The sequence below is a fragment of the Ochotona princeps genome, chromosome 8, assembly GCF_030435755.1.
Source record: "Ochotona princeps isolate mOchPri1 chromosome 8, mOchPri1.hap1, whole genome shotgun sequence".
NCBI classification, from domain to species: Eukaryota; Metazoa; Chordata; class Mammalia; order Lagomorpha; family Ochotonidae; genus Ochotona; species Ochotona princeps.
In genome coordinates this window covers 77,532,173-77,558,996 of record NC_080839.1, presented here as the reverse complement: position 1 = coordinate 77,558,996, position 26,824 = coordinate 77,532,173, and the positions used below count along the sequence as shown (strand labels likewise).

Here is a 26,824-nt window from a genome sequence, read left to right as displayed (position 1 = left end):
TCTGCATGGTACTGCAGTGCCGGCCTGTCGCTGTCCCGCAGCGATGGACTTGGTGCACGGAGCCGATAATAACACGCGTGGACCCTGACTGATGGTCAAAAGCTGTAGTTTATTAGTGGAATCAAACTTTATACATTGAGGGCCATACAGGATAAGGGAGGAAGTATTGAACTCATCAACAAAACCATCAATACTTTTGTTTGGAACTCTTTTGTCTTGTATATTCTACCAGGTGTTCTCATATACATACTGTCCACTCAACTGTTCTTATGCAAATGATATCCAATAAGGTATACAGAAGGTAGCCATTTGGTTATTCTCCTCCAAATATTATCCAACCAACTGTAATCCTGTGCTCACTGACCTTCTACGGTCACAATGTCCTCCTACACCGGCCCATGTGGGCACACCCATAGCAGGTGCTTGGTAAACACTCGCTTGTATTACCTATTTCTGCAGTAGACATCAGACTGGGCCTGAAAGGGTCAGGAAGTCCCATGTAACTGCAAAGAAACGGGGTTTAAGAAAACACTGCACCAAGTGAGTTGTGCTGGCTGCCCAATTGCCAAGGATGAGGGTGCAGCCAGGTGGATGTTCTGGGATCCCTTGGGTGGAGGCTAGCACAAGAGGTGGAGGTGATTTGTGGACAAGCTGTTTTCTGCCACGTGTTCCCACTCTGTACCCTGCCATCCGTTCTCCTTAAAAGAAAAGTCTGCCTTTATTTTAAACTCTTATTACTCCAAAATTTCCCAAGCTCTGTCTTAGCCCAAAGGTGGCTTTTCTCCCCCTCTCCCTGTGCTGGGAAGCGGCAGCTAACATCTTTCATCCCTGTTTGACATCTCAGTGGGTGGGGAATTCATTTCCACCTACAAGAAAGCCGTGAGGTGCTTGTTTTCACTTCTTTTAGACAGACTCTGTCTTGAGGGCTTGATGGAGTGTTCTCACCCAGTGGTGTCATCTCTGCATCGGCCTGAACGCCTAGATAGACCGTCATCCCTGAGATGAGGACCAGGAAAGCAGTGCTGAGTTCCCCTCCAGCCAAGATGGGAACACTTCACTTTGTTTCCTTGACGTTTGCAGTGCTAATTAGCAGACAGTGTGCTTAAAATGGATGTGGAGAATTGTTTCTTTTTTTCCTGCTTTTAAGATGTATTTATATGAAAGGCAGAGTAGAGAGAGAGAGAGAGACTTTCCACCCACTGATTCACTCCTGACATGGCCACAATGGCCAGAACAGGTTAAAGCCGGGGGCTTCCTTCAGGTCTCCTAACGTGAGTGGCAGAGACCAAAGCATTGTTTTCCAAGACACATCAACAGGGAGCTAGCTGAATCAAGTGGAGCAGCTGGGACTTTTGTAGGTGCCCATATGGATGCCCTTGCTTCAGGCATCATCTTTACTTGCTATGCCACAATGCCGCCCCTGAAGAAGTCCTGTTGTACATTAAGAAGGTACTGTATCAGATACGATTTTACAGATGAGAAACTAGCTGAATCACGGTTAAGATACCGCAGAATGCCCACATCTGTGTCACAGTGTCTGGGTCACCAAGTTCTGGTTAGTTTCAATTCTGGCTTCCTACTGATGCAGACCAAGGGAGCGCAGCAGGTGAAGGCTCAGGGTGGGTCCCTGCCACCCATGTGGGAGGCCCAGATGGAGTTCTGAGCTCTGACCTAGCCCAGCCCCAGCGGCTGTGTGCATTGGGGAGCTGCATCAGCAGATGCAAGTCCTCGCTCTGTCTCTCCTTCTTTGTAGCTCTGCCTTTCGAATAAGTATATACATCTTTTTATTTTTAAAAAAAAAAGCAAAAAACATTATCCCATTGTTGAGTTGTCGAGCAGCATTTTAGGAGGAAGCTCATAATCTTAGTTCCAGGATAACTTAGTTACGGGGGCAGTTATAGAGCCCTGAGCCCTTTGTGGGAAGGGAAGGCGAGAGGGCAGGTTTGAGGGGCTTTCTTTGGGTGGGGGAAGGACGCTAGACCCATTGCCTGCCCCTCTCCAGGGGGCAGTTTCCTGAAAGCAAGTTTGGGCTGTGGAAGCTGGTGGGCGGCCTCAGAGGCCAGCTGGTCAGCCTGGCCTGGTGGCCCTGCCCCCAAGGATGTTTTCAAGGCCTGGGACGTTCTGGGTGCAGAGCCTGAGCCCAGCCACCTGTCTGGCCTCCACTGGCTTGGAGCACTGGGTGGGATCCTTCCCCAGCAAGTAGCAGGGGAACCATTATAGTTTATGACTCAGAATGGGTTCACGTGGCTCAGCTTCAGGGTCCTTCTGTTGCTTTTGTAGGAAATTTGAGTTTATCCCAGCCTGGGTATTTTCCTGTGTTTTGGGTCTGTGGGCATTCCCTGACTTGTGCAACATTGTGAAAAGGTTTCTTTCCTGGTGAGATGCCTCCCAGCGCCACCACCATTAAACACCATCTGGTTTTTATTGGTGTCTGGGAGCACTAGACACCGAAGAGCCATGGAGACAGCCTGAGAGCCATCCCCCAACTGGCTCCCGGCCTCCCCCACTGTGGGCCATTGACCCGATGACCGCACACAGCCCAGACCTGGTTTCTCATCCAAAAATCCCTGCAGGTCTGTCGCCAGGGAGGAGAGTGGCACCTGCCATTTGCAGCAGATTTGGTGGCCACTGGCTTCCCTAGAGTATGAGGCCCCTGGGACCCTGCCACACTGCAGGAGCTGTCTTCCCTCCCTGGGGGTGTGGTGGGATGTGGTGGCTTCTGCCGTGGTCACTGTGCTGGAGATGTGTCCCTTCAGGGGGCCAGAAGCTGGGAGCTGCTCACAGTGGCAGGTAGCCGTGTGGCCAAAGCAGCACACCCTGCATTGGTGGGAAGCTTCTGACGTTGGACACGAGTCTCCTTGAGCACTGGTGGACCTCAGACCCAAGGAGAGCCCTGTGGGCATCTTTGCGGCTGGAGCCCTGTTGTCTGGGATGGCTCGGTCCTGGGAGCAGCCTGGACGAGGGAGGCAGCTGGAGCCTGTGGCAGCATTGCCCGCCAAGCAGCCATTCAGCCTTGTTGTCGGCAGCCAGAACATGCCCCTCTTGCCTCTCGCAATGCAGAGCTGCGTGCAAGGCTGAGGCACATGCTCGGTGGGTGGCAGTGCGTGTGTGTCATTGTCTCTCTGTGCATGTTGGCTAGTTTCAAGCTTTGCCCCTCTCTGGCCCCTCTGCATCCATCTCTCAGAAGTGCAGTGCCATCCTGTCCGTCCCAAACCTTTTGGCTCTGCCAGGGTGATGGAGGCCTCACTGCTTGTCCTGTCTCAGCCTCTAGCCCGTTCTCTGCTGCCTTGTCTGAGATGCAGCCACCCTGAGTGGCTGGCTAGGGCCCTGGTGGTTTTGCCACCTGATTACTGCGTTTGAGACTCTCCATGGGAGCCAGTCCCTTGAGGTTCATCGGGAATTGCCGTGTGATAGGATTGTTCCCCCCAGACACACACCAAGATTTACTTATCTCTTTGAAAAGAAGACAGTTACAGAGAGAGGGGGAGAGATTCCATCTACTGATTCACTCCTCATAGGCCACAGTGACGGAGGCTGGGCCAGGCCAAAGGCAGCACCCAGCAGGTTCAGCCAGATTTTCCTTGTGGGTTGCGTTGGCCCAGCACGTAGCCATCTTCTGCTGTTTTCTAGGTGCATTAGAAGGGAGCTGGATTAGAACTGGAGAAGCCATGACTGGAGCAGGTACCCATGTGGGAAGGATGGTAGTGTCACGGGTGATAGCTTGCTGTGCTCACAGCCTGTGTTCTCAAAGCCAGGAGGGCAGGTAGCTTTTTTTCTGCCAAGGGCCATTTGGTACTTATAACATCATTTGCAGGCCATACAACATCACCGACTTAAGAATCAGCCTGCTATACATGGATTGGATTTGGATGCCTGCCTGTAGTTGTCTTGGCAGGACCAGACTTGATGCCACATGGCTAACAGCATACAGGCTGTCCGTCCCAACCGGTCACTTGTCTCACATGCTGGGCATATTGCTGCAAACAGTGGGAGCTTTGTAGAGGGGCCTGGGGTTGTGTTGAGTTGCTCACACAGGTTCCCCGCTGGCTGTGCAAGGGCGGGACCATCAGCAGGAGGCAGGACTGGAGAGCATGGGGCTTCTTGGGCCCATGTGGCTGCAGGCAGCCGCACCTTGCCCTTCCCGACTCCACTGTTGTCAGAGGCAGGGGACATCCTCTGGTGACACCTGCCAGCATGGGTGGGCTCCCTAGAGGTCAAGGCCAGGGGGGACGCCCCAGGAGAGGCTTGGTGGAAACAAGCTGTTGTTTCAGACTTTAGAAATTATTTGTTGACCCAAGAGGAAGAGAAACTCAGAACAGTCTTCCATATAGCATTTGCCTTGCTGAACACGCACGGGGGCTGAGGGGACCCTCAGTCTGGGCCTCTCGGCTCTGCGAGCCTCCTCCTACTGCCTCCCCCTAGGGTGCACATGAGCACAGGGCTGGAGGTAGGAATTGCAGCAGGGTGGTATCAGTTCTAGGCTTTTCCACAGGGGACACAGGCATCTCCGCCAGCATTTTAATTGCCATGGCAGATGCCCACCTCTGGAAATGAGTAGGGCTCAGGGAGTTGGAGGAAGTCAGGGAGGGAGGGTCCTGGAGTCCGAGAGCAAATGAGAGCTCAGAGGGGTCGTGTGTTGCATTGGAGCCGATCCACACATGTGCCTAAGGCCACCTTCCTCAGGTCAGCTTGTTCAGGGCAGCTTTGGTGGAGGTGAATAGGTGCCAGTAAACTTGACGCATTTGGGTTGAGGGAGCGGAAATCAGGCGGTCGTTGTAGCGGATGCCTAGAGCTTTAAAAATGTGTTCTATATATTGTTTCCATGTTATAAAGATGGTAGAAGCGTGGATTAGAAGATTCAGAGGAGCTTTCGGGCTAAGAGTGAGTCTGACCAGGTCTCACTGGCCAACAACCAAGAGAGGAGACACCAGGAAGGGAGTGGTTGAGGCTAGCCCATCTCTGAACTCGCGCGGGGAGGTGGCATGCTGACAAGGTGCTGGTGTGTAGCATTCCCGGCCGTGGAGAGGAAGGCTGAGGCGCTGCCCTGAAGGTGCTGCTGGGCACGCCCACTCCCAGGATGCCTGGGTTTGTGCCCCAGCTGCATTCTGGCAGGCCCAGCCTTGGCTGTTCTAAGGGACTTGGGGAGTGAACCAGCAGATGGACAAACTATCTCTGCTTTCCAATTTAATAAATAGGCTAAAAAAGAAAGTGATGCCGAGGAGTGCTGGGCCCAGCACGTGCTGTGTCGCAGCCACAGCTGACTGTGCGCCTGCTGTCTGCCAGTGCCGGCAGCATTTTGGTGTCTCTCTCACATTCCTTCTCTGCTCTCTGCAAACTGAGGACTACCTATCCAGCTGCGCGTTTTCAGCTGGCTCATGGGCTCGTCCTATATGACCATGAGAAAAACCAGCGCTATATTCCACGTTGCAGACAGATTGTTGTTTTACCATTTAGACATTGTGGGGTCCAATACATTTGTGAAAACTTCTTGTAAGTCTTATTTATTTGACTTTAAAGACAGAGAAACAGAGCTTGGAGAGACAGAGATAACCCACCAACTGGTCAACTCCAAATGTGCGTGGCAGCCAGGGCTAGGTCAGGCCACAGGGGAGCCAGGATCCCATCCGGCTTCCCTGCGTGGGCAGCAGGGACCCCAGCACCGGCCGTCATCTGCTGCTCCCCCCCCCCCAGTGCAGTGGCAGGAAACAGGGGGGACTCATTGTGAGGTACTGTGACGGAGTGGTGGGCGTCCCATTAGCAGCCTAACCCACCTCCCCACAGTGCTTGCCCCAGATGCCATCTTTGCCCCCGTCACTGTACGTGTGTGTGTCTCATCCCCTGGATTCTAGAGGTGCAGTTATGAGCTGGCAGGAATGTTTTTAAGGGGTTGGCACTGTGAGGTAGCAGGTAAAGCCACACCTCTGGTGCCACCACCCCATAGGTGTGCCAGTTCGTGTCCCAGCTGCTCTACCTCTGATCCTGCTCCCTGCTCATGGCCTAGGAAAAACAATAAAAAATGGCCTAAATGTTTTTAACCCTGCCACCCATGCGGGCAACCCAGATGAAGTTCTTGCCACCCATGCAGGCGACCCAGATGAAGCTCTTAGCTCCCAGCCTTGGACCGGCTCAGCTCTGGTCATGGCATCCATTTGGGAAGTGAGCCAGCAGATAGAATTTATTCCTCTCCCCATTCCCTCCCTCCCTTCCTCCCAGGAACTCTGACTTACAAATAAATAAGTACATCCTAAAATATGTTTTTAAGATCATCGATACATGTTAGCAAATTGCAAGCCAGAAGATTTTCTCAGATGTGTGTCTGATGACTCTGGAACTGAAGTTCTGAAAATGATTCTCTCTCGTGGGACGTCTATAGCATAGGTAGATCACTGGGAGCATCTTCTTCCCAAAGCCACTGCGGTGTCGTGTGTCTGACTCCTGTGCATGAGTCCCTGAACTGAGCTGACTCTGAGTGGCTGAAATGTGTGGTGTTGGCAGATGGCTGCTCCCCAGCCTATCCTCGGTGGCCGGAGGTGTGACCAGGAACCTAGGTTGGAGGGTGGTCTGGCTGGTGCACGCACCCTCCTTCTCTTTGGGTTTCAAGGCTGTAATACCCATGTCAGCCTAGAGTGGCGCTGTGGTGCATAAACCCAGGAGGGGTTCCTGGCATGAGTTCTAGTTCCTACTTGGCCATATGCCTTGTGTAACCTTGTGTGACCTTGGACACTTTGCTGCCCTTCCTCTGGAACTGTAAAGGGAGTGTTCTGGGGTTGGTCCCATAGAAGACTGAGAGAACCCATAGTGGTGTGGCAGGGATGAGAGACCTCTGCTGCCCATGATAGTTTGAGAGGTGGATGCAGTGGTCACTCCGGAGTGAAGTGTTTGCTGCCACTGAACTTGTGGAGCTCCCTGCATGCACCTGGGTGGACATCTGCCTGCACCTGTTGCTTCGCTGGAGAGTCTCACCTGGGCGTCCATTGTGTGGCCTAGCATGCTGGCAGTAGTTAGCACCTCGGTTTGCGCATCCTCCCCTGGCCATTCATGCTGGCCCCCAGAAGTGTGTGTGTTCTGGAAACCCATCCCACCCTTGCCCGGCATCCTTCAAGCCCTGTGGCTGGCCCAGACACAGGGAGTGGAATGTCTGAGGCCTAAGGTGGTTTGGTAGCAGGTCATCGCAGTCTGGCAGTGTCGTGTTGGTGCCGCGCTTCCCGCGGGGCAGGGTGCCACCTTGACCTGTCAGACATGTCTGCACGACTGAACAGAGAGAAGGAATGCAGCCACCATTTGTTTGGGATCCACCAAGTTATGCTTAATCCGTGGACATTGGATCTTATGTCTGATGGGGTGTGCATAAGATTTAAAGTTTACTTGCAAGGAAGAATGACTCAAAGGGGGAGACACAGAGATGTTCCATCTGCTGCTTCACTCCCCACATGGCTTTGGCATTGGGGCTGACACAGGTGGAAGCCAGGAATTCCATCCAGGTCGCTCGCGTGGGCGGTAGGGGGCCAAGTGCTTGGGCCGTGTGCTGCTTCCCCAGGCATGTTGGCAGGGAGCTGGATGGCACTGGAAGCGGTGTCTTAACCTGCTGTTCCACAGCACCGGTTCCTTTGAAATCAGTTTCTAAAATGATAGAAACAAGTAAACTTAAAAAGTGCGCGACAAGCCCCGGTCCTTGCCCCTGAGCCGAGAGTGCCCGTGTCCTGCCTTCCTGGACAGAGGGGGTTGGTGGATCGGGTGCTTCAGGTTGGGAGCAGGGGGGCTGCTGGGTTAAAACGAGCTGGAAGTGGGGCCCTCGTCCTGTTATGATCCAGGGTCTTTTCTGGGTCAGAGACTTTTACCTCTGGACCATTGGCAAGTGCCAGAGTTTAAGAGAAAGTGTTTTAACAGCTGTCCTCAGTCTGTAAATAAAAGCTGATAGACCAGTTTGGAATAATTCCAGAAGTTTTATTCCCAAGCAACTTATTTTAGGCTCTTGCTTTTAAGTTTGTTTTTTTGGCAAATGGGAAATAAAAGCACTCCACTCGTTTGTGCTTGCCAGTAGGCAGGTCTCTCACGCAGGGCCCTGTTGCTTGCTGTGTGTTCGTGGAGTGTTTGCGCCAGGTGCTGAAGGGAGAAACGGAGAGAGACAGCAGGATGGATTTTGTAGGAAGCGTCGCTTATGTTTGCAGGGCCCACCCGAAGCGGCCCCCGCTGTACCGGGTGTTAGAACACCTGGCTGTTGTTATTATAGTTGACTGAAGGACTCGGGCCAGAAATCCGTGAGGTGATGGTGATGGCGCCACCAAAACCACCATGGGTCACTCTGAGGTTGCTGGGCACGATACTGTGAACTTAGAAGGGAAATGAATGCTTTTAAAAAACAGATTTAACTAATTTTTAAAAAAGACTTAGTTATTCCTATTGGACAGTCAGATATACAGAGAAAAGAGACAGAGAGAAAGATTTTCCATCTGCTGGTTTACTCCCCAAGTGGCAGCAACAGTCAGAGCTGAGCTGATCCTAAGCCAGGAGCCAGAAGCTTCTTCCAGGTCTTCCAGCCACGTGGGTGCAGGGTTCCAAGGCTTTGGGCCATTCTTGACTGCTTTCCCAGGCCACAAGCAGGGAGCTGGATGGGAAGTGGGGCTGCCAGGACATGAACCAGCGCTCATGTGAGATCCCGGGACATTCAAGGCGAGGACTTTTAGCCAGTAGGCTATTGCATCAGGCCCAGATTTAACTTATTTTTATTTGAAAGGCAGAGTTAGAGAGGAGACACAGACAGATTCTCCACCTGCTGCTCACTGCCCAAGTGGCCCCAACAGCTGGAGCCAGGAGCTTCTTCCCAGGCCACCAACAGGGAGCTGGATTGGAAGTGGAGTAGTCAGGGCAAGAATTCCCGTCCATATGAAATGCCAGTACTGCAGATGTAGGATTAGCATGCTGTACTGGCCCCAGAAAAGAAGTCTGTAGAAAAGAAAAAACCCAGACCTCCACCATGTGGTCTGTGAAGGAGACAAGAGGCGCGATCCTGGAGGTGTTTGTGCCATGCTGGTGGATCCCGTGGACAGCAGGTGGCTAAGCACGGGCAGCAGCTTGCCCAGGCACAGAATGGACTCCACTCCTGGACACTCCTGTGGGCTGGTGCTGGCCTCCAGGCTACCCTGCTGCCTAGCTACGTCAGTCCAAGGCGCCTGGCAGGCTGTTTTCTCCATGTGGTCCTGCCCATTCAGCAGGTGGCCAGGAACAGGGGCCACCAGAATCAGCAGGCAGCGTGGGGAAAGGGATGGGCAGTAGCACTGGCATCCCTCTGTCCCCCACACCCCTGCAAATTATCAGCTCAGCCCAGACAGCCCGGCATTTGACCGTGGCCGCCAGTTCCCTCCTGACACCATGGTGGGCTGCCTGTCTTGACCACAGCTTTTAGATAGTTAAAAAAAAATAGCCTGTGGTTAGCTGAGGCCTGCCCTGCAACTCTAACCACCCGTGCTCAGCTATAAATAGAGGGAAGCAGGAAGAATTAATGATCCATGCATGAAACTGCTATAACTGGAGAACTTTTGGTTTGGGCCAGGTGAGCTGTTTTTAGCAAACAGTAGCCTGGACACTCAGATCTGGTGGAGTTTCAGCCGCAGCTCAGCCATGGTCCAGCTACTTGCAGACCATGCTGCTTGGCCTGCTGTTAGTGCGACGGGAAGTGACACATCTTGTGAAGCACAGAAAAAGAAATGTGCTACGTTTGGGCCCCAAAAAAATGACAGGTGCCTGTGGTCATGTACAGTTGTCTTTCACTGATTGATTTGTTTATTTGAATGACAGGATGACACAGGCAGAAGCCTTCTGCTGGTTCACTCCCTAAATGGCCACAACAGCCAGGGCTGGGCCAGCACTAGACCCAGTAGGTCTCCCACAAGGGTACAGGCGTTCAAGCACTTGAGTTGTCTTCTGCTGCGTTCCCGGGCACATTAGCAGGAAGCTGGATGGGAAATGGAACAGCTGGGACTTGAATTGGCAATACGATGTGGGATGCTATGGTGGCAAGTGCTGTTTAACGCACTGTGCCACAACACTGACCTGGTTCGTAGAGTCCTACCCTGAGCTGGAGAGTGGCTCACAACAGGCCCTTGCCCTTCATGTTTCAGGTGAGGGTGGCTTCCCCTGCCACGCAGGTGCTTCCGGCCCTTGCAGGACTGAAGTCCGCGCCTCCCCGGGCTCTTCCCGTGATTGCACACATGGTGTGCGTGTGCTGAGTGTGTGCGTGTCTGAGTTTGTTGGCTGACTGTGGGCTCAGAAATGCCTTTAATGTATGTAGAACCTTTGAGTCCTTTCTGCATTTCAGAAACACAGACTCAGTACAAGGACAGGAGGGCCTCCAACCCAGATCCCTGCTGCCTGGGACAGAGTCCCATGAGCTTCCTGCAGGGCCATGCGTCTGAGGGATGGCCAGAAGCTGAAGCCCCCCCGCTGCTCCCTTGCTTAGGAGGGGAGGTCGCTGAGGGGTGTGGTTTCACCCGGCGGTCCACGATGCAGATGGCCATCCCTCGTCGGGCGTTTCGAGAGGCCTGGATCCGCTCAGTGGGGACTTCCCCCGTCATCAGGCTACAGGGTGTGGAGAAGGGTGGAGACAGGTGCCCTGGGCTGCAGGTGCTGTTGGAATAGCAGTGTGGAGAGTGGCATGGGCTCCTGGGATGGCTTGGCCCTCCCCCATCCCGCTTCTGTTCCCATGTGGGCTTTGCTCCCCGCTGAGCCCCAGGGCCCAGTGCTTGGTGGCCAACAGTTCCCCTCCCTGTCTGTTACAGCACACGTGGAGAATGAGGAGCAGTACACCCAAGCCTTGGAGAAGTTCGGGGGCAATTGTGTGTGCAGGGACGACCCAGACCTGGGGAGTGCGTTCCTCAAGTTCTCCGTGTTCACTAAGGAGCTGACGGCACTCTTCAAGAATCTGGTGAGTGTGCACCCGGCAGCAGGTGCCTGCATGCCAGAGATGGGTCAGTGGGGGTGATGGTAATAGGTTGGTAGGCATGACGGGGACTGGGTCAGTGGGCAGGACAGGGCTGGGTTGGTGGGAGCTGCAACATGGGGCTAATGACAGTTGATTTATTATGCTGGGAATTTTCATCATGTCTCGGGCACCTAATGAATTAATGTTTTCTATCACACTTTGATCTATTTGGGATAAAAGTTAAAGCGGTGCTTTCTACCCCACTGAGACTCAGCCTTGAACCTGAGAAAATAGAGCTGTGGTCCCGAATGACTCGGTGTGTCTGTCCTCCTTCAGCTCCTATTCCACGCTGTGTGCCATTGTCTGTGTTTCCAAACGTTACTGATGTGCAGTGAACTTGGTTCAGACCTGTTGCACACAGCAAGGTGACCTGTTATTAGGGGACGGGAATTACTGGGAGTATTTAAAGGCTGCCCGTGCTCCCACATGCAGAGTCAGAGCAGTCAGGGCTGGAAAGAGGGCCTCATACAGTAGCAGTGGACACCAAGGTGGGTCTGCAGCGTGTTTCCTGGGGACTGGGGATGCTGGGTGCAGGGAGGCAGCCTGGGTGGCAACCCTGTATCTCTTCCTGTCTGTCCTCTTGCCTTTTCCTCAGTCTCCCAGGAGATGCAGCAGGAGCCCAGAGCTGCCGTCTGGCAAGCGTGCAGTCACCAGTGTCTTTCATTTCTGCTGTCAGCGAGCTCGGAAAAAGTGACACACTGGTGATGACGACATGGCTGCCAGTCTGGCCTCTGTAGGACAGGAACAGGGACCCACTGGGGACAAGATCATCCAGGCTCTGGGTCTCCCTCCCCATATGTATGTGTAAATTACTTCTGTTGGAAGTGGCAGACGCCAGAAACTGTTGCTGGGCTGTACTTTGCACTCAGAAGTCTTGTGGGGCCTGGGTGAAGTTCACTGCCCTTGGACACTCTCCCACATGGGCTGTGGCTGCACAGTGAGGCCCTCGCCCCGGAAGCTATCCGACACGCACACAGAGATCTCACTGTTGAGTCACAGAGGATGGGAGCAAGGTTTTGGGGGGTTTTTTTGTTTGTTTTTAAGATTTATTTATCTTTTTTGGAAAGTCAGACTTACAGAGAGAAGGAGAGGCAGAGAGAAAGATCTTCTATCTGCTGATTCATTCCCCAAGTGGCCACAAGAGCTAGAACTGAGCCGATTCAAAGCCAGGAACTTTTTCCAGGTTTCCCATATGGGTGCAGGGTCCCAAGGCTTTGGGCCGTCTTCTGCTGCTTTCCCGGGCCACAGGCAGGGAGCTAGAAGGGAAGTGGAGCAGCCGGGATATAAACTGGAGCCCACATGGGATCCTGGTGCATGTGAGGTGAGAACTTTAGCCACTAGGTACTGCACCAGGCCCACTTTTTGTTGTTGGTGTTAAGATTTGTTTTATTTTTATTTAAAAAGCCAGGTTACAGAGAAAAGGAGAGACATAGGGAATGGTCTTCCATCTGCTGGTTCACTTCCAAATGGCTGCAGTGGCTGTAATGGCTGGAGCTGAGCTGATCCAAAGCCAGGAGTCAGGAGCTTCTTCTGCGTCTCCCACATGGATGTAGGGTCCCAAGGACTCGAACCATCCTCTGCTGCTTTTCCAGGCCATAGGCAGGGAGCTGGATTGGAAGTGTAGCAGCTGGGACACAAACCTGTGACTATGGAATGCTGCCACCACGGCAGAGACAGCCGACTACACCACAGCACCAGCTCTGGGAGCATTTTTTAAAAACCTGTTGAATCTGCAGGGCTGATGTTTTGGCTCAACAGGTTAAGCTGGTGCTTACAGCACTGGCATCACATCAGAGAACTAGTGTGAGTCCCAGCTGTTCCACTTCTGATCCAGCTCCTTGCTAATGTACATGGGCAGGCAACAGGATGGTCCAAGTGCTTGGGCCTCCATCACCGATGTGGGAGAGCCGGAATGGCGTTCCTGGCTCCCGGCTTCAGCCTGGACCAGCCTTGGCTGTTGTGACCATGTGCAGAGCCAAGGAGTGGATGGACTGTCTCTCTGGCTCTCCCTCCTTTCTGCCTTTCAGATGAGTCCACAGGTAAGAAAAATCTTAGCAAAGGAATGTTTTGGGGCTGCAGGCTCCCAGGGTGTGACTCTGGGAGCTGCCATGGTGGGGAGGTCTCCTGGTGACACACTCGTCTCCCAGCCCATCCATGGGTGCAGGTGTCTTCCATACTCCCAGGGCATTCCCTGAGCTTCCTGGGCTTTAAGCTGAAGAATAAATGGGAGGGACCAGGGACCAAAGGCAGTGGGGGAAGGACTTGGGGGAAGTGGGACAGGAAGTGGGACAGGAAGTAGACGGGGCTAGACGTGGGGAGTTCCTAGAGAACTGGGAGGCTGGAGCAGAGCCCCTGACAGGCCGAGGGGCAGGCCAGCATTCAGGTGAGAAGGTGGAAGATGTCACATCTGGTAGCATGGACTGGAGTGAAAGGTAGCTGTGCGAGAGTGGACTGGGAGGACCGAGGTGGGAGTGATAGCAGATGTGGGTGAAGCCTCCTGGGCTGGCGAGGGTGGGCACTTTAAAATGAGAAGTGGAAAAGTGGAGGCGGCTGGGCTGCCTGCCTGGCAGCTAAGTCACCCGCCATGCCTCATGTTTCACATCCCTGTCCCAGGGCCTGGTCTGGGTCCTCGGCTCCAGCTCCTGACCACAGCTCCCTGGTAAGGCAGGCCCTGGGAGGCAGCGAGGGTGGCCCAAGTGCCTGGGTTCCCGCCAGCCACGCCGTAGACTAGCTGAGGTTCTTAGCCGCTTGCCTTAGCCTCAACCAAGGGCACAGGTGGGCGTGGGGGGACATAGTAGTGGATAGGAATATGTTTCTCTCTCTCATCTCAAATACATCTTCCAAAGATTTCTATATGACAGAGGTCATTTTTGAGGCGACACCGCAGTAAACACAGTTAAGGCCAGAGGGGCCCGCCTGCACACCATGGGGCCTCACCTAGGATCGCCATAACAGAGAAAAAACCCACCCCGAGGTAGCTGCGCCTAAAGTGGCAGATGGCTTTAGAAGCTTCCAGATAGCACCTAGAGGCTGTGGGAGCAGATGGCAGTGGACTTTGGAATCCCATGCAGAGTCGCTCACCTGGAGCCTGCCAGCCAAGCGTGAGAGGAGACGTGCAGGCATCTCTGGTCATGTAAGACCCACGAGGTCTAGCTTCCCCGTGTTGTGGTTAGAACTCCTTTAGGATGTGTTTAGGGAAATGAAGATGGAGGGCTGAGCAACCCAAAGCTCTCAGTGCCAGGAGCCGGGAGCCAGGCGGAGGGCCGGGGAGTGGGCCTGTTCCCAAGCCCATGCAAGTGTGGGTGCTGTAAAAACCCAAGAAAGCCCAGGACCTGTGAGAGGGGCTGTGGCCACTTGGTGGCTGAGCGTCAGCCAACCACAGGGAAATTCTCCAACCATGTTTGGTGTTTCATATCCCATTTTTGTTCCTGTTTTTGGCCACTTCTGTGCCATCGCAGACTTTCAACGCCTGGCTCCCGCCCTCCCCTGCCCTACGTCTTTAAAAGCACATCCCAGTTCCACAGCAGTCATGGCTGCACCTTGCTCCCTGAGTCTGAGGGGCAGCTCTTCCACTGGCTGGTTCACGCCCCAAAATGGCCACAATAGCCAGGGCTGCACCAAGCTCCAACCAAAGCCAGGTATCAGGAGCGTCTTCCAAGTCTCCCACATGGGTGCTGGGGCCTGGGTGCTTGAGCCAGCCTTAGAACAACAGGGAGCTGGGTTGGAAATGGAGCAGCCTGGACTTGAACCAGGGCCCATTTGCACTGCCAGTGCTGCAGGTGGCGGCTCAGCCCACTGTGCCCCAGCACAGTGTCTGCTTCCTTGTCTGTGGAGGAGCCAGTCGCTCGAGTTGAGTGTGACTTGGTGAGCTAGTGTCTGGCCTGTTTGAGGGCTCAGGAGCAGACCTGACCCAGTAGCCCCGTCTACCACGCACATCCAGGGTCCCAGCTTCCCGGACCGGAAGCTGGCAGTGCAGGGCCGCTATTGTGAGCACTGAGACCTCTGCCCATGGTGCTTCTCATTGAAGCCGTGAGGAGGAAGGTTTGTTTGCCATGGGGCAGGTGGCTTGTCTTGGATTTTCCTCATTGACTTTGTGTTTGAGCGGTTTTGGCTGCGCATGAAGAGAAGCAGCTGTTCCAGATTTCACAGCATGATCTTGTCTTCTGCTGAAGCAACTTATAAATTGGGCATATTAAATCAGGGGGCTGGCACTGTGAAGCCACAGGTTAAGCTGCCATCTGCAAAGCCGTCTTCCCATGTTAGAGTGCTGCTTACGTCCTGGCTGCTCCACTTTCAATCCAGCTTCCTGCTGATGCGCCTGGGCAAGCAGCAGATGAGGCCTGGGCCCCGCCACCTGTGTGAGAAACCCAGGGTAAGCTTGTGGCTCCTGACTTTGGCCTGGCTACTGTGGCCACTGGGGACTGAACCAGCAGAAGGGAGACCTCTGCTCTCTCTTCCTCTGTCACCTTCCTTTCCAATAGGTAAACTAGACGGCATGGTCTGTGTTATATAGTGGTGGAATGTTCTTTTCTGGGAAGTTCTGAGATTATTTCTTGAAAGATGTGGACTTGTGTAAGGGTTTGGGGGAGGGGGACCTGGGGAGACTGTGAGGGCCGGAGCTGGTGCTGCCCTTCCATGTGGAAGCCCTGCCTAGGTTGGGGGGTGTCTGTGTGGATCCCTCGCTGCTAGCTCCCTGGCCAACAGAATCAGCTGGTGCCTTGGGCGGCAGGCAGTGCTGCCATCCCAGCTGCAGCCCCTTCGTTCCTGCTCATGGGATGACACAGCCGCTGCCCTTGTCCTGACTCATCTTGTCTGGCTGGTCCAAGTGAGCTCAGACGCCAAGGGTGAATGAGAGGAACAAGAGGGAGGGTTGTCAGGCGTAGCAGCTGGAGCCAACAACAAGTATAATTGCATGCAGGCTGTACTTGGCCGTGGCAGAAGGCCACTTCACCTCACGTTTGTGTGAACGGTGCTTTGCTTTGGCGGGAAGGACGATGCTTTGGTTGGGTCAACCAGAGAGGGCAGCATTCTCGTCAACACTGCAGTACTCACGGACCCAGGCGGAGCCGCGCAAGCACAAGGGAAGTGCGAGTTGTCTCCGAGCTCTGGCTTTCACCTCTCAGGGCCGCAACTTGAGGACGGGGTCCTTCGGCGTGGGCCTGAGGTTATCTTGGCACACATGTGCAGGGGGGCACTCAGAGCCCACTCCCCCATGATGCAGGTGCACCTGCCCCCTTTTCCCCTGGCCATGGGAAGCTCCTACTCTTTTTTCTGGCTCAGGCTAGGTCCCTGGGAGGTCTCCTAGTCGCGCTGCTCATGTGTGGCTGCCCAGAGGCAGGCAGCCAGCGGCCAGGAGACTGGCAGCTTTCCTGGGAAAGCTGTGATGGGATGCAAGTTATATTTGTAACAATTTCTATAATTTATGGGTATGTATATTTTAAGAAATTCATTTAATTGGGGCCAGTGTTGTGGCATGTCAAATACTGCAGCCACCTGACATAAACAGCATCCCAAATGGGTGCTGTTGTCCTGGCTGCCTGCTCCCAGTCCAGCTCCCTGCTAACGCATTGCCTGGACAAGCAGTGGACAGTGGCCCAAGTGCTTCAACCCTGCCACCCATGTATGTGGGAGACCTGAAAGAAACTTCTGGTTCCTGGCTTCAGCCTGGCCCAAACTTGGCTGTTTCAGCCATCAGGGGAGTGAACCAACCGGAGCTCGTCTCTCATTCTTTCAAGTAAATGCATCTTCGTGTGTATATACATTAGTTTGAATTTTCGCATTTTGTGGTACAATTTTATATAGACTGGGATTCCTCCCCCGAAACTCTCACCCCCAACAGATTTTCCCCATGTTGCTGCAATAGTATAGTCCTTCATAAGAAAGTAAATATATCTTTTTAAAAAGTAGTTATTTAGTTGTTTATTTGAAAGAGTGGCATGGAGGGAGAGACGGATAGATCTCTCTCTCTCAACCTACTGGTTCACTCCCCGAATGGCCACAAAGTTTAGGGATGGGCGAGGCTGAAGCCAAGATCCTGGCACTCCAGCCTGGTCCCCCAATGTGGGTGCAGGGACCCCAGCATTTGGAGCATCTTTTGCTGCTTTAGCAGGGGCCGAGATTGACGCTGAGCAGCCAAGACTTGAACCCAAGGCACCAACACAGGATGCTGGCTCCTCAAGCGGCGGCCCCAACCCTCTGTGCCATGCCGCTGGCCCTGGAAGTGCATTTCTCACACTGCAGGCATCACAGGATCAGAGACACCGGGTGACATCACCCAGGGGTGCAGCCAGGGCCGCACCTCCATTTCCTGCCAGGAGCTTCCCCCTCAGCGTGTCGGCATCCCCGCCCCTCGCCCTGCTCCAGTTCCCGCTGACTCACTTTCTTCACTTCAGACTGGGAAAGGAATCGTTTTCTGTTTTAGATCACGTGATTAGGTCTGAATGGCGACTGTAGCTGAGTGGAGCTCAGGTATGGCCTGGCCTTCACCGATGCCTTTGCTGGCCGTCGCCTTTGGCTGTCCCTGCAGGGGGCTGACTAGCTTGTCACTCCCATGCTGCACTGCCTGTCTCCCTGCTCTCCCTTGGTCTTTGATACTTGGTCTCCCATCTCCTGGTCAGCAAGTACTGCCCTGGTGCCTGAGCCAGAGCCTGCAGTGTTCTGTCTCCACTTCCCGGAGTCTTTGCTAGGCAGCTGTGTGCGCGCTGAGACGTGTCTGTGCTGAGACACGGACTGCTCTGAGCTCGGGCTGTGCCACCTGCCGGAGGCTCCAGTGGCCGTCATGACTGCCCCAGCCACTTGGGTCACATTGAGCCTGTGGGCTCCGTCCCATGTCCTTCACAGGATGGCCACACTCACTGCTCAGATGGACACTCATTACTTGCGCATGTGTGGACATGCACAGGCTGTTCTGCCCTCTCCCGGGCACCCACACTCTGCCGACCTCTCACAGCCTGGTATCTGTTGCCAGCAGAGTAAATGAGAAGTGGTCTCCCTCTGGATGCAGAAGCTTGGCGGAGTATCTCATTCTTCCCACTCACTCAGGGAACCCTTCCTGCTCATTCATGCCCTGCGTGAAAAGCGTACTGGGTTCCTCCTCGTGGTAGGATCTGTGGCCTGTGAGCCTGGAGCCTGACTACGCTGTCGCCCAGGTGGCCCAGCACTGGTTCTGAGGAAGGGAGTTCAGAGTTGGCCTGACCCACGCCCGTGGCTCTGACCCTGGCTTTATGGCTCATGCAGACAAATGGCCCTTGTCTCAAGGGTCAGTAACTGGGACAGTTACAGGTCAGCCTGCCTGCCCACCCGTCTGCTGCTGTCTGGTCTCGGCCAGCTCTGAGATGCGGGATGCAGGAGCCGGGCCTTGGGGTTTTGAATTCTTGGAGTTCCTGGGGGTGCAGGAGAGAGCAGGCAGGCGCCTTTGTGGCCAGCTGCTGTCGCCTCGAAACAGGCTTGCAGCGCTCGTGTGACACCTGAGCTGAGGAGGTCACGGGTGTGTGCTGGGTGGCAGGGGCAGAGCTGCACCTGCGATCCCTCGGCCTCTCGGGCATGGATGCCCCATGACACGTTTATACAGGTGGCTTCCCTCACTGCCTCTGCCCAGGCGGGTGTGCCCTCAGGAGGAGGGGCTGGCAAGGTGAGGCCACAGCCCTGAGGGACTTAGAGAAAGGACACTGGTAGAGGAGTGAGGGCCCACTGCTGGGGAGACAGGGTGAAGAAGACAGCCCAGGACTGGCCTTGGGCTGAGGAATGCCCAGCGGGTAGCGGTGTGGACTCAGCTCTGAGGCACTGAGGAAGATGCCTCTGGGGCAGGAGCAGGTCTCCACCTGCACTGTTCTAACACCTTCCTCCTGGCTCACAGGGGACCCAGGAGTTCACTCTGTGAGTCAGCACCACCCTTCCTGTCGGGCTTCCTCAGGTAGGCTTTTCAGGGCTGTGCTGGGTAACTCCCGGCTCCTCCCGGGTACAGGACCGGTGCTGGGCTATGTGAGCCACACCCCAGGTGTATCCAGAAGAGGGACTGCGGAAAGTAAGGAGGAGTTGGCACAGGCCTGGGTGCCCCCTCCCTCAGTTGTTGCATGTGAACTTGTGTCTGAACCCTCCCAGTACTGTGTGGTGGGTGGGAGCCCGTGGTGTTTCAACAGCGGTGTCCAGGCTGCGGCTGCCTCCCCATGCTCATCATCGTAGCCGTCTCCTCCAGCTGTAGCTTGGGGTGCAGGCAGGGTCTGAGGGGGACCGGCAGGGGAGGCGTTTGAGTGTGTTTTTTGCAAAGGGAGGGGCTGTCATGTGGCCCAGGACTCACACTCAGCCCTCGCTTGCCCACAGGTACACACCCTCATTCACACACACGTGTCCACACACTCCCACTCGTCCCTCCTATCCTTTGCCTTCTCACCCACTTATATGACAACACATACACACACACATCCCGCTGAGTTGCCAGTCGGTTCTGGCGTGGGAAGCAGGTCTGGGGCCTGGCATAACCCAGGGAGAGCCAGAGGTGGCCAAGTCTGCGCAGCACGTACTCAGATGAAGGTGTCACGGAGTGATTTTATTGATTGTCAGGAGCTTTGTGATTTCCCGGTGCCAAGCGATGGCTGGGAGGCTTCCTTCGTCCCGAGTTCATGGTGGAGAGGCAGTGTCCCAAGTAGGTGAGGCCGCTGACGCTGCCCCACCTGGCTCCACGTGCGGGCAGATCTCGGCCCTCTCCACGGCAGATTTTGATGGCGTCCGAATGAGGCGGTCTTGTTTCTTTTTGTTTTCTAGATTCAGAACATGAACAACATCATCTCCTTCCCTCTGGACAGTTTGCTGAAAGGGGATCTGAAAGGCGTGAAGGGGGTAATGTTACCTTTCCAGATTTAATTTCAGAACAAACCTAGGGTAGGCAGTGCAAGATAAGCCACGAGGATTGTATCAGGGTGATGGGTCTGTTGCAGTGGTGTCTGCACCGTTGTATGCATTGGATACATTTTGTGCCACATATTTTAAACAAGGGAGAAGGTCAGTGCTCGTCTCATTAAAAGCCTGCCCGGTAGCTGCTTTGTTTTTCACGAGATTACACACATCACTTATTGCAGAAGTTAATGCTCCATTCAGGACTAGCCTAGGGTAAGGAAGTTTAATTGCATAGAAGCTTGCAATCAGCCCTGTCTCATGTATGTCTCTCTGTTGACAGGATCTGAAAAAGCCGTTTGACAAAGCGTGGAAGGACTACGAAACAAAAATGTGAGTGTTTTCATGTGCGTAGGTCAGTTTGTGATTTCAGCTCTCAAGGGGGGGGGGGGATTTTCTAAGTAAAACTTAATCCTGGAAAGAATTTTGCCTCCGGCCTTGGATGGCTGTGGTTGCCACGGCGACACCTGCAGGTGACTGAGTTAGCCACACCTCCCTGTCCCTCCTTCTACCTTGGATTGATTGCTTGACCTGCAGGAGAGAGAGAGTTCATTGGCTCACGCTAGTGAGCCCTGGGTGTGCACCTTGGTTTCTGGTGAGCACAGGTGTACCTGGTTACTGGCAGGAGCTTGTGGTCTCATTCCCACAGCCAGCCAGGTGTGAGCTGGGATGGTGAGGACTTCCAAGTTTTAATCACTTCAAGTGCCTGGAGACTTGGGAACTGTATCCAAGCACCTCGTGTTTACTTTGTAAGCGCTGTGCCTTGGGGAACACAGGGTTTTCTGGGTGGAAATATGAACATTTGCATGAAGCCATCTGGTGAAGTAAGACGTGTGAGGGGGGAAGTTAGTTCAGATGTTTTTATTGATTTTTTTAAAAAATCAGCTTTGGGGAGCATTACAGCGCTCAAAGTGAGCTGTAAGCCTTTGGTTCTTGGTCATTCCTTGGGATCATCTTCAAAGGTTTATTACAGAAAGAGAGAGAGAGAGATCTTTGTCTGCTGGCTTGCTTCCCAGGACTGGGCCAGGCTGAAGCTCCACGTCAGGATAGGGGCCCAAGCACTTGGGCCATCCTCTGTTGGTTTCCCAGATGCATTGGCAGAGAGCTGACTTGGAAGTGGAGCAGCCGGAACTTGCACTGGTACCCCATGGGATGCCAGTTTTGGGGGTGGCAGCTAAACAACCTCTGTGCCCTGACACTGGCCCCAAGGAAGTAATTATTTACCCATGTGACTCACGTATGCTTTGTGATGTGTAATGTGTCACACTTCCTGGGCAGCAGCTCCATACATGCCGGGCAGAGTGGCCAGTGTCTGCCCTGTGGCTTGGTCCCTTTGAGGTGGTGTCAGAAGGGCGCTGGAGTCATGGAATTCTAGTCCAGGGCCACTCACACTGCCTCCCTGTGTACGAATTCAGCGAGAGATTTCCTGTTCTTTCGTTCTCTTCTCAAATGCCCACACGGCCAGGGCTGGGCCAGGCTGACACCAGGAGCCAGAACCCCATCTGGGTCTTCCACGTGGGTGGCATGGGCCTGGTCATCTGCTGCTTCCCAGGGTGCATTTGCAGGAAACTGGATGGGAAGTGCAGTTGCCGGAACTCGGCCAACATCTCTCTGATATGGAACTGGGTGTGCTAAGTGGATGCTCAGTCTGCTGCCGTGCAGCACGTGTCCCCGTTCCCCAGGGCCCAGGGAGGGTGGGGATCTGGAGATGTCCTCATCATGGAAAGACAGAACAGTGTGTCAGAGAGCCAGAGGAGATGGAGCCATCATCCACAGGTTGGTGGCCAGGCTTAGAGCTGGGGACTCCGTCCAGGTCTTGCATGTGGGGGGCTGTAGCTTGGTTCCCGGAGCTTCCACGGTTGCTGCCTCGAGTCTGCATGAGCAAGAACCGGAGTAAGGAGCCGCAGCTGGGACTAAACCCCCAAGAACAGGGGACACCCGCTTCCAGTTGGTGTCTTAGCCTCTGGGCTGAGCACCTGTCCCATCAGCAACCGCTAGGGAAATGCCATCCTTCGTCTTGGAGAGTCTTAAGTTACAGAGGGAGCAGCAGAGACACAGAGAGAGCGCACTCTTCTATCCACTGGTTCGCTCCCCAAACGACCACAGTAGCCAGAGCTGGGCTAGTCCAAAGCCAGGAACCAGGAGCCAGGAGCTTCTTCCAGGTCTCCCACATGAGTGCAAGGTTCCAAGGCTTTGAGCCATCCTCCCTTGCTGTCCCTAACCACTAATAGGGAGCTGGGAAGTAGAGCAGTTGGGACAGAAACTGGCGATCATATGGAATAACAGTGCTGCAGGCAGAGGATTATGCAGCTTTCCCACCACACTGGCCCCTCAAGCCCTTGCTAGACGGTGTGACTATGCACTCCTTTGTCTCCTGTCTGCCTGAGCTGTGTAACCATGGGTTGGGTGACAGCTGGGGTAGGGGGAGCTGCTGGCCGGCTGGCTCCCTTGGGCCTCTCGGGGTGCTGAGGAAGCTGAAGCGCGTGCAGACTTCACACTTCGCTGGTGGGGGCAGGTGTTTGTAAAGCTGGGGTGAATAAGCAGTGGGAAGGCCAGGTTTGTGTTTTTATGAGCCCTGACATGTGCCTGGTGTGTGCCAGCTGGTAACCAACCGTGTGTCCCGGCTAGCAAGAGGGCCATGCCAAGAGACCGTCAACCAATCCTTGCTTTTTGTCCTTCCCCGCTGCTTAGAACCAAGATAGAGAAGGAGAAGAAGGAGCATGCCAAGCTGCACGGGATGATCCGCACTGAGATCAGTGGGGCCGAGATCGCCGAAGAGATGGAGAAGGAGAGGCGGTTCTTCCAGCTGCAGATGTGCGAGGTCAGAGCCCGGGACTCTCTGGGCAAGCTAGGGACAGCCCGGGGCCATCCCTGGCCTGGCTGGGGAGGGCGGGAGCCTCAGACAGGGCTGAGGACAGCCCGGGGCCCATCCCTGGCCTGGCTGGGGAGGGCGGGAGCCTCAGACAGGGCTGAGGACAGCCTGGGCCCATCCCTGGTCTGACTGGGGAGGGCGGGAGCCTCAGACAGGGCTGAGGACAGCCCGGGGCCCATCCCTGGCCTGGCTGGGGAGGGCGGGAGCCTCAGACAGGGCTGAGGACAGCCCGGGGCCCATCCCTGGCCTGGCTGGGGAGGGCGGGAGCCTCAGACAGGGCTGAGGACAGCCCGGGGCCATCCCTGGCCTGGCTGGGGAGGGCGGGAGCCTCAGACAGGGCTGAGGACAGCCCGGGGCCATCCCTGGCCTGGCTGGGGAGGGCGGGAGCCTCAGACAGGGCTGAGGACAGCCTGGGCCCATCCCTGGTCTGAATGGGGAGTGAGCGTTGACTGCTGGCTTCATTGCTTCGTAGTGCGTGTTCCTGGATTCCACTGGTTGGTCCCTTGATTTGCAGGGGAAGGTGGCGTTCGATGTATCTCACAGCAGCCTTTTGTTAGAAGTGTTGAAAAAGTAACCAATGGCCTTTCTCCTATTGCTGAGCCCTACTCTTTCCAGCTCACCACCTTTTTTTTTTTTTTAACTGTCTACCAAAAAAAAAAAAAAAGAGAGAAAAGAAAAGAAAAAGGCTATGAAAAGCTGTCTGAGTTTGCATTGTCCCTGTGGAGCCAGTGACAGGGCAGAGGGGTCGGAAGTCAGCTGGACCAAGGCCTGGTCGCGGAGAGACTGCTCGGTGCACCCTGAGCCTCATTGAGCTGTGTCTGCCCCTGCTCATGCGTGCTCCAGCTTCCCTGCTCAGCGTGGGGCTCGAACCCAGCCAGCAGCCCACATAGGCGACTCCTGTCCATTCTGCTCACCCCAGTGACCTTGGCCTCGCCCAGGGGAAGGGCAGTGGCTGGACAGAGGCTCTAGGAGCCCTTTCCTGAGCTCAGAGACCATGCAATTGTGAGGTCTCGATGCCTCGCTACGGGTGCGGGCACAGGCGAGAAGAGCTGTTGTATCGGATTTTGAGATCCCCAGAAATTACCAGGAGTCTGAAGTCGACGCAGGTGCACAAGGACGGTTTATTCAAGCTCAAGCTTCTTGGTTGAGAGCAGGCAGCTGGCTGACCGAGCGGCCGAGTGGCCAGCCGGAACCAACACCCCTTAGAAGAGTGCAGCCCTGAACAGCATGTTCACAGGCAATCCACAATAGTCTGCAAGGTGAGGGGAAATACCACACGTTCCCCACCTATCTGGCTGGACAGCCCATGCCTGGCTCTTCTACGGTCCAGCAGTTAAGGTAACCACCCAGTTAATTACTTGGAGCCGCCTGTGAGATAACCAGACTTCATTCTTGAGAACTGGAGCCCGTCGGTGCCAAAGGTCACATAGGCCATCTGGCCTGCAAGATCACAAAGTTTCTTAGTAGCAATGAGCTGTGAACACATGTTTGGGATTTTGATTCTGAGGTTCCTCACAACCTGTGGGGACAGCCCCCACTGCTGCTCAACTGCACGTCTACCCCGGAAGGGCCATCGAAGCCCTTGGGCTCAGTGGTCCTCCGTCCTAGCTGACTCACTTCCCCAGTGCCTGCATGGCTGGGGCTGAGCCCAGAGCTTACACAAGAGGCCGGGGCCTCCTGCTTCAGCTGTCACTGCTGCTTCTTGCAGTGCCCGTCATCAGGGAAGCGCAGTAAGGGCTAGAGGTGGGCACTAAGGACCCCCCTTGGGCAGATGGGCATCCTAGCAGCTAACCCAGACGTCCATCCCTAGAGCAAACTCTTGTGTGGTCAGCAGAGGAAATGAGGCCCAGGTCCAAGGGTGGCAGTGGAAAGCTGAGCGTGTATTGTGTCTGGAGTTAATGCAGCGTTCTCCCTCTCCTTTGGTTACAGTGTGTGTGACCCCACAAACCAAAGGCCAGGCAGCGCAGTTCATTCGTGTTTTTCATTGCACGTGCCTGTGTTTGGGGGGACCGTTTCATGCCTGTGTCCAGTGTAGGATGGTTGAATGTTCCCATCCACCTTCACACTTATCCTTCCTGCTGGGAACCTAGCAACTCATCTCTTCTATTTCCTTTTTGTTTTTTAAAGACTAACTGAGTTATTTGGAAGTCAGAGCCACAGAGAGTAAGGGAGAGATGCAGACAGGTTTTCCATCTACTTGTTCACTCCCCATATGGTCACAATGGCTGGTGCTGGGCCTGATTGAAGCCAGGAGCCAGAGGCTTCAGCTGCATCTCTTGTTGGGGTGTCAGGGGCCCGAAGACATGTACCATTTTCTCTCACCTTTCCCAGGCCATTAGCAAGAAACAATTTGAGATAGGAAAGCTGGGGTCTCGAACCAACAGCCAGGGCTGAGCTGATCTGAAGCCAGGAGCTTCTTCAGGGTCTCTCACATAGGTGCAGGGTCCCAAGGACTTGAGTCATCCTCTGCTTCCCTGGGCCATAAGCAGGAAGCTGGATGGGAATTGGAGTCCTTATGGGAATTGGAGTCCATATGGGATGCTGGTACCTCAGGCGGAAGCTAAATTTACTATGCCATGGCGCCAGCCCCCAGACTTTATCTGCAAAGTGCAGGACTTTTGCTCCATAATGAATTTCCAGAAGAAACGCTGTGTGTTGCACAGGCAGCTCCAAGCTGCTGCGATTGGAGAAGGTGGCAGACTCTGCCTTGCTGCTAGTGCGTACGAAAGTGGCGTATATGCTTGCAGGACACTCGGCCATGTTGGTAGGCATACCGAGGAGCACGCCATCACAGATGGTGCTTGTCAGGAGACGGCCAGCTGTGTGGTTAGCAAGGTGTCGTCCATGTGTCCCTGTAAACGTATATATAACAGTGAGTTCTCCAGAGATGAATGTTTGGCCCAGAGGTTGGGACATCGCTTGGGTTGCCTGTGTCCTTTCTCTGTGTCCTGGGTTCAAGCCTAGCTCCACTTCCTGTTTCGACTTCTTGCTGATGTGTGGTTCTGTCCTGAAGTGCTTGCTTCCCTGCCACCCCCATAGGAGACCTGGATAGAGTTCTGGGCTCCTGGCTGTGGCCCGACTCTGGCTGTTGCAGACATGTGGGGAGTGAGCCAGTACATGGGAGCTCTCCTTGTCTGTCTGTCTCTCTCTCATGCCTTTTAAGTAAGAGGAAAATAAAGAAACATTTGAAGTGAGTTTTCTGAATAGATTGCTCCCTGCTGGTGCTTTGAGACGTGCTGACAGCGTTCACTCGCGCCTGTGGAGGGCGTCTTTTGTCCTTACAGTGTCCTTGTGTTCTTGGCTCACTGGCTGCGTGGTGCTCTGAGTGGAGGTGCCGTCCCTGCATGCCCATCGAGTGCCCTTTGAGTGTTGCTGTGTTCGCTTTCTGCACACACTGCTGTGAGGCGTCTTTCTGCTCAGCTGTGCACGGTGTCTTCCTAGCACACGTTTTCCTGTGAGAAGTTACTAGGTCAGATGGTATAAACATTCAAGTTTTGACACACTGCCCAGCATTTTATGAATGATGTCACCACTTTGATTCCCTGCCAAACATCTCATCCAATTAACAGTGGATAAATATCAAAAGGGAGAGAGGAGAAGAGGATGTACTGGCAGTTGTTAAACACAAAGGGCTTATGTGGGTCACAGTTACAGAGGAGCTCTCTTCCTCCTCATTGCCCACAATCCTGGGAGAGCTGGTGCACACGGCACAGTGAGAAGAGCAGGTGCACACGGCACAGTCAGCAGAGCAGGTGTACAGTGAGCAGAGCAGGTGCACACGGCACAGTGAGGAGAGCAGGTGCACACGGCACAGTGAGGAGAGCAGGTACACACGGCACAGTCAGCAGAGCTGGTGCACACGGCACAGTGAGGAGATCAGGTGCACACGGCACAGTCAGGAGAGCTGGTGCACATGGCACAGTCAGCAGAGCAGGTGCACAGAGTCCATTCCTGTGTAGGGTCCGAGTACTGTGGGACTCAACCTAGTACCATGGCTGTTTCAGGGTCATCCTCTCTCCAGGATGCCTCAGGTACTCTCCGTGTACTCCCCTCCCCCAACAGTGAGAGGGCGGGGAGCTTGTGAG

The 26,824-nt window shown here is 54.5% G+C and overlaps 1 protein-coding gene across 3 annotated transcripts in view; it reads left to right on the top strand.

Annotated features, from left to right (window-relative positions):
• Window positions 1-26,824, top strand: part of ASAP2 (ArfGAP with SH3 domain, ankyrin repeat and PH domain 2) — a 127,977-nt gene that overhangs the window by 44,546 nt on the left and 56,607 nt on the right. For all 3 annotated transcript variants that reach the window (XM_058668301.1, XM_058668300.1, XM_058668302.1), the window contains exons 3-6: window positions 10,776-10,921; window positions 19,739-19,813; window positions 20,151-20,200; window positions 22,559-22,688. In XM_058668301.1, the coding sequence (XP_058524284.1) occupies window positions 10,776-10,921; window positions 19,739-19,813; window positions 20,151-20,200; window positions 22,559-22,688 (401 nt within the window). The remainder of the gene's footprint in view (window positions 1-10,775; window positions 10,922-19,738; window positions 19,814-20,150; window positions 20,201-22,558; window positions 22,689-26,824) is intronic.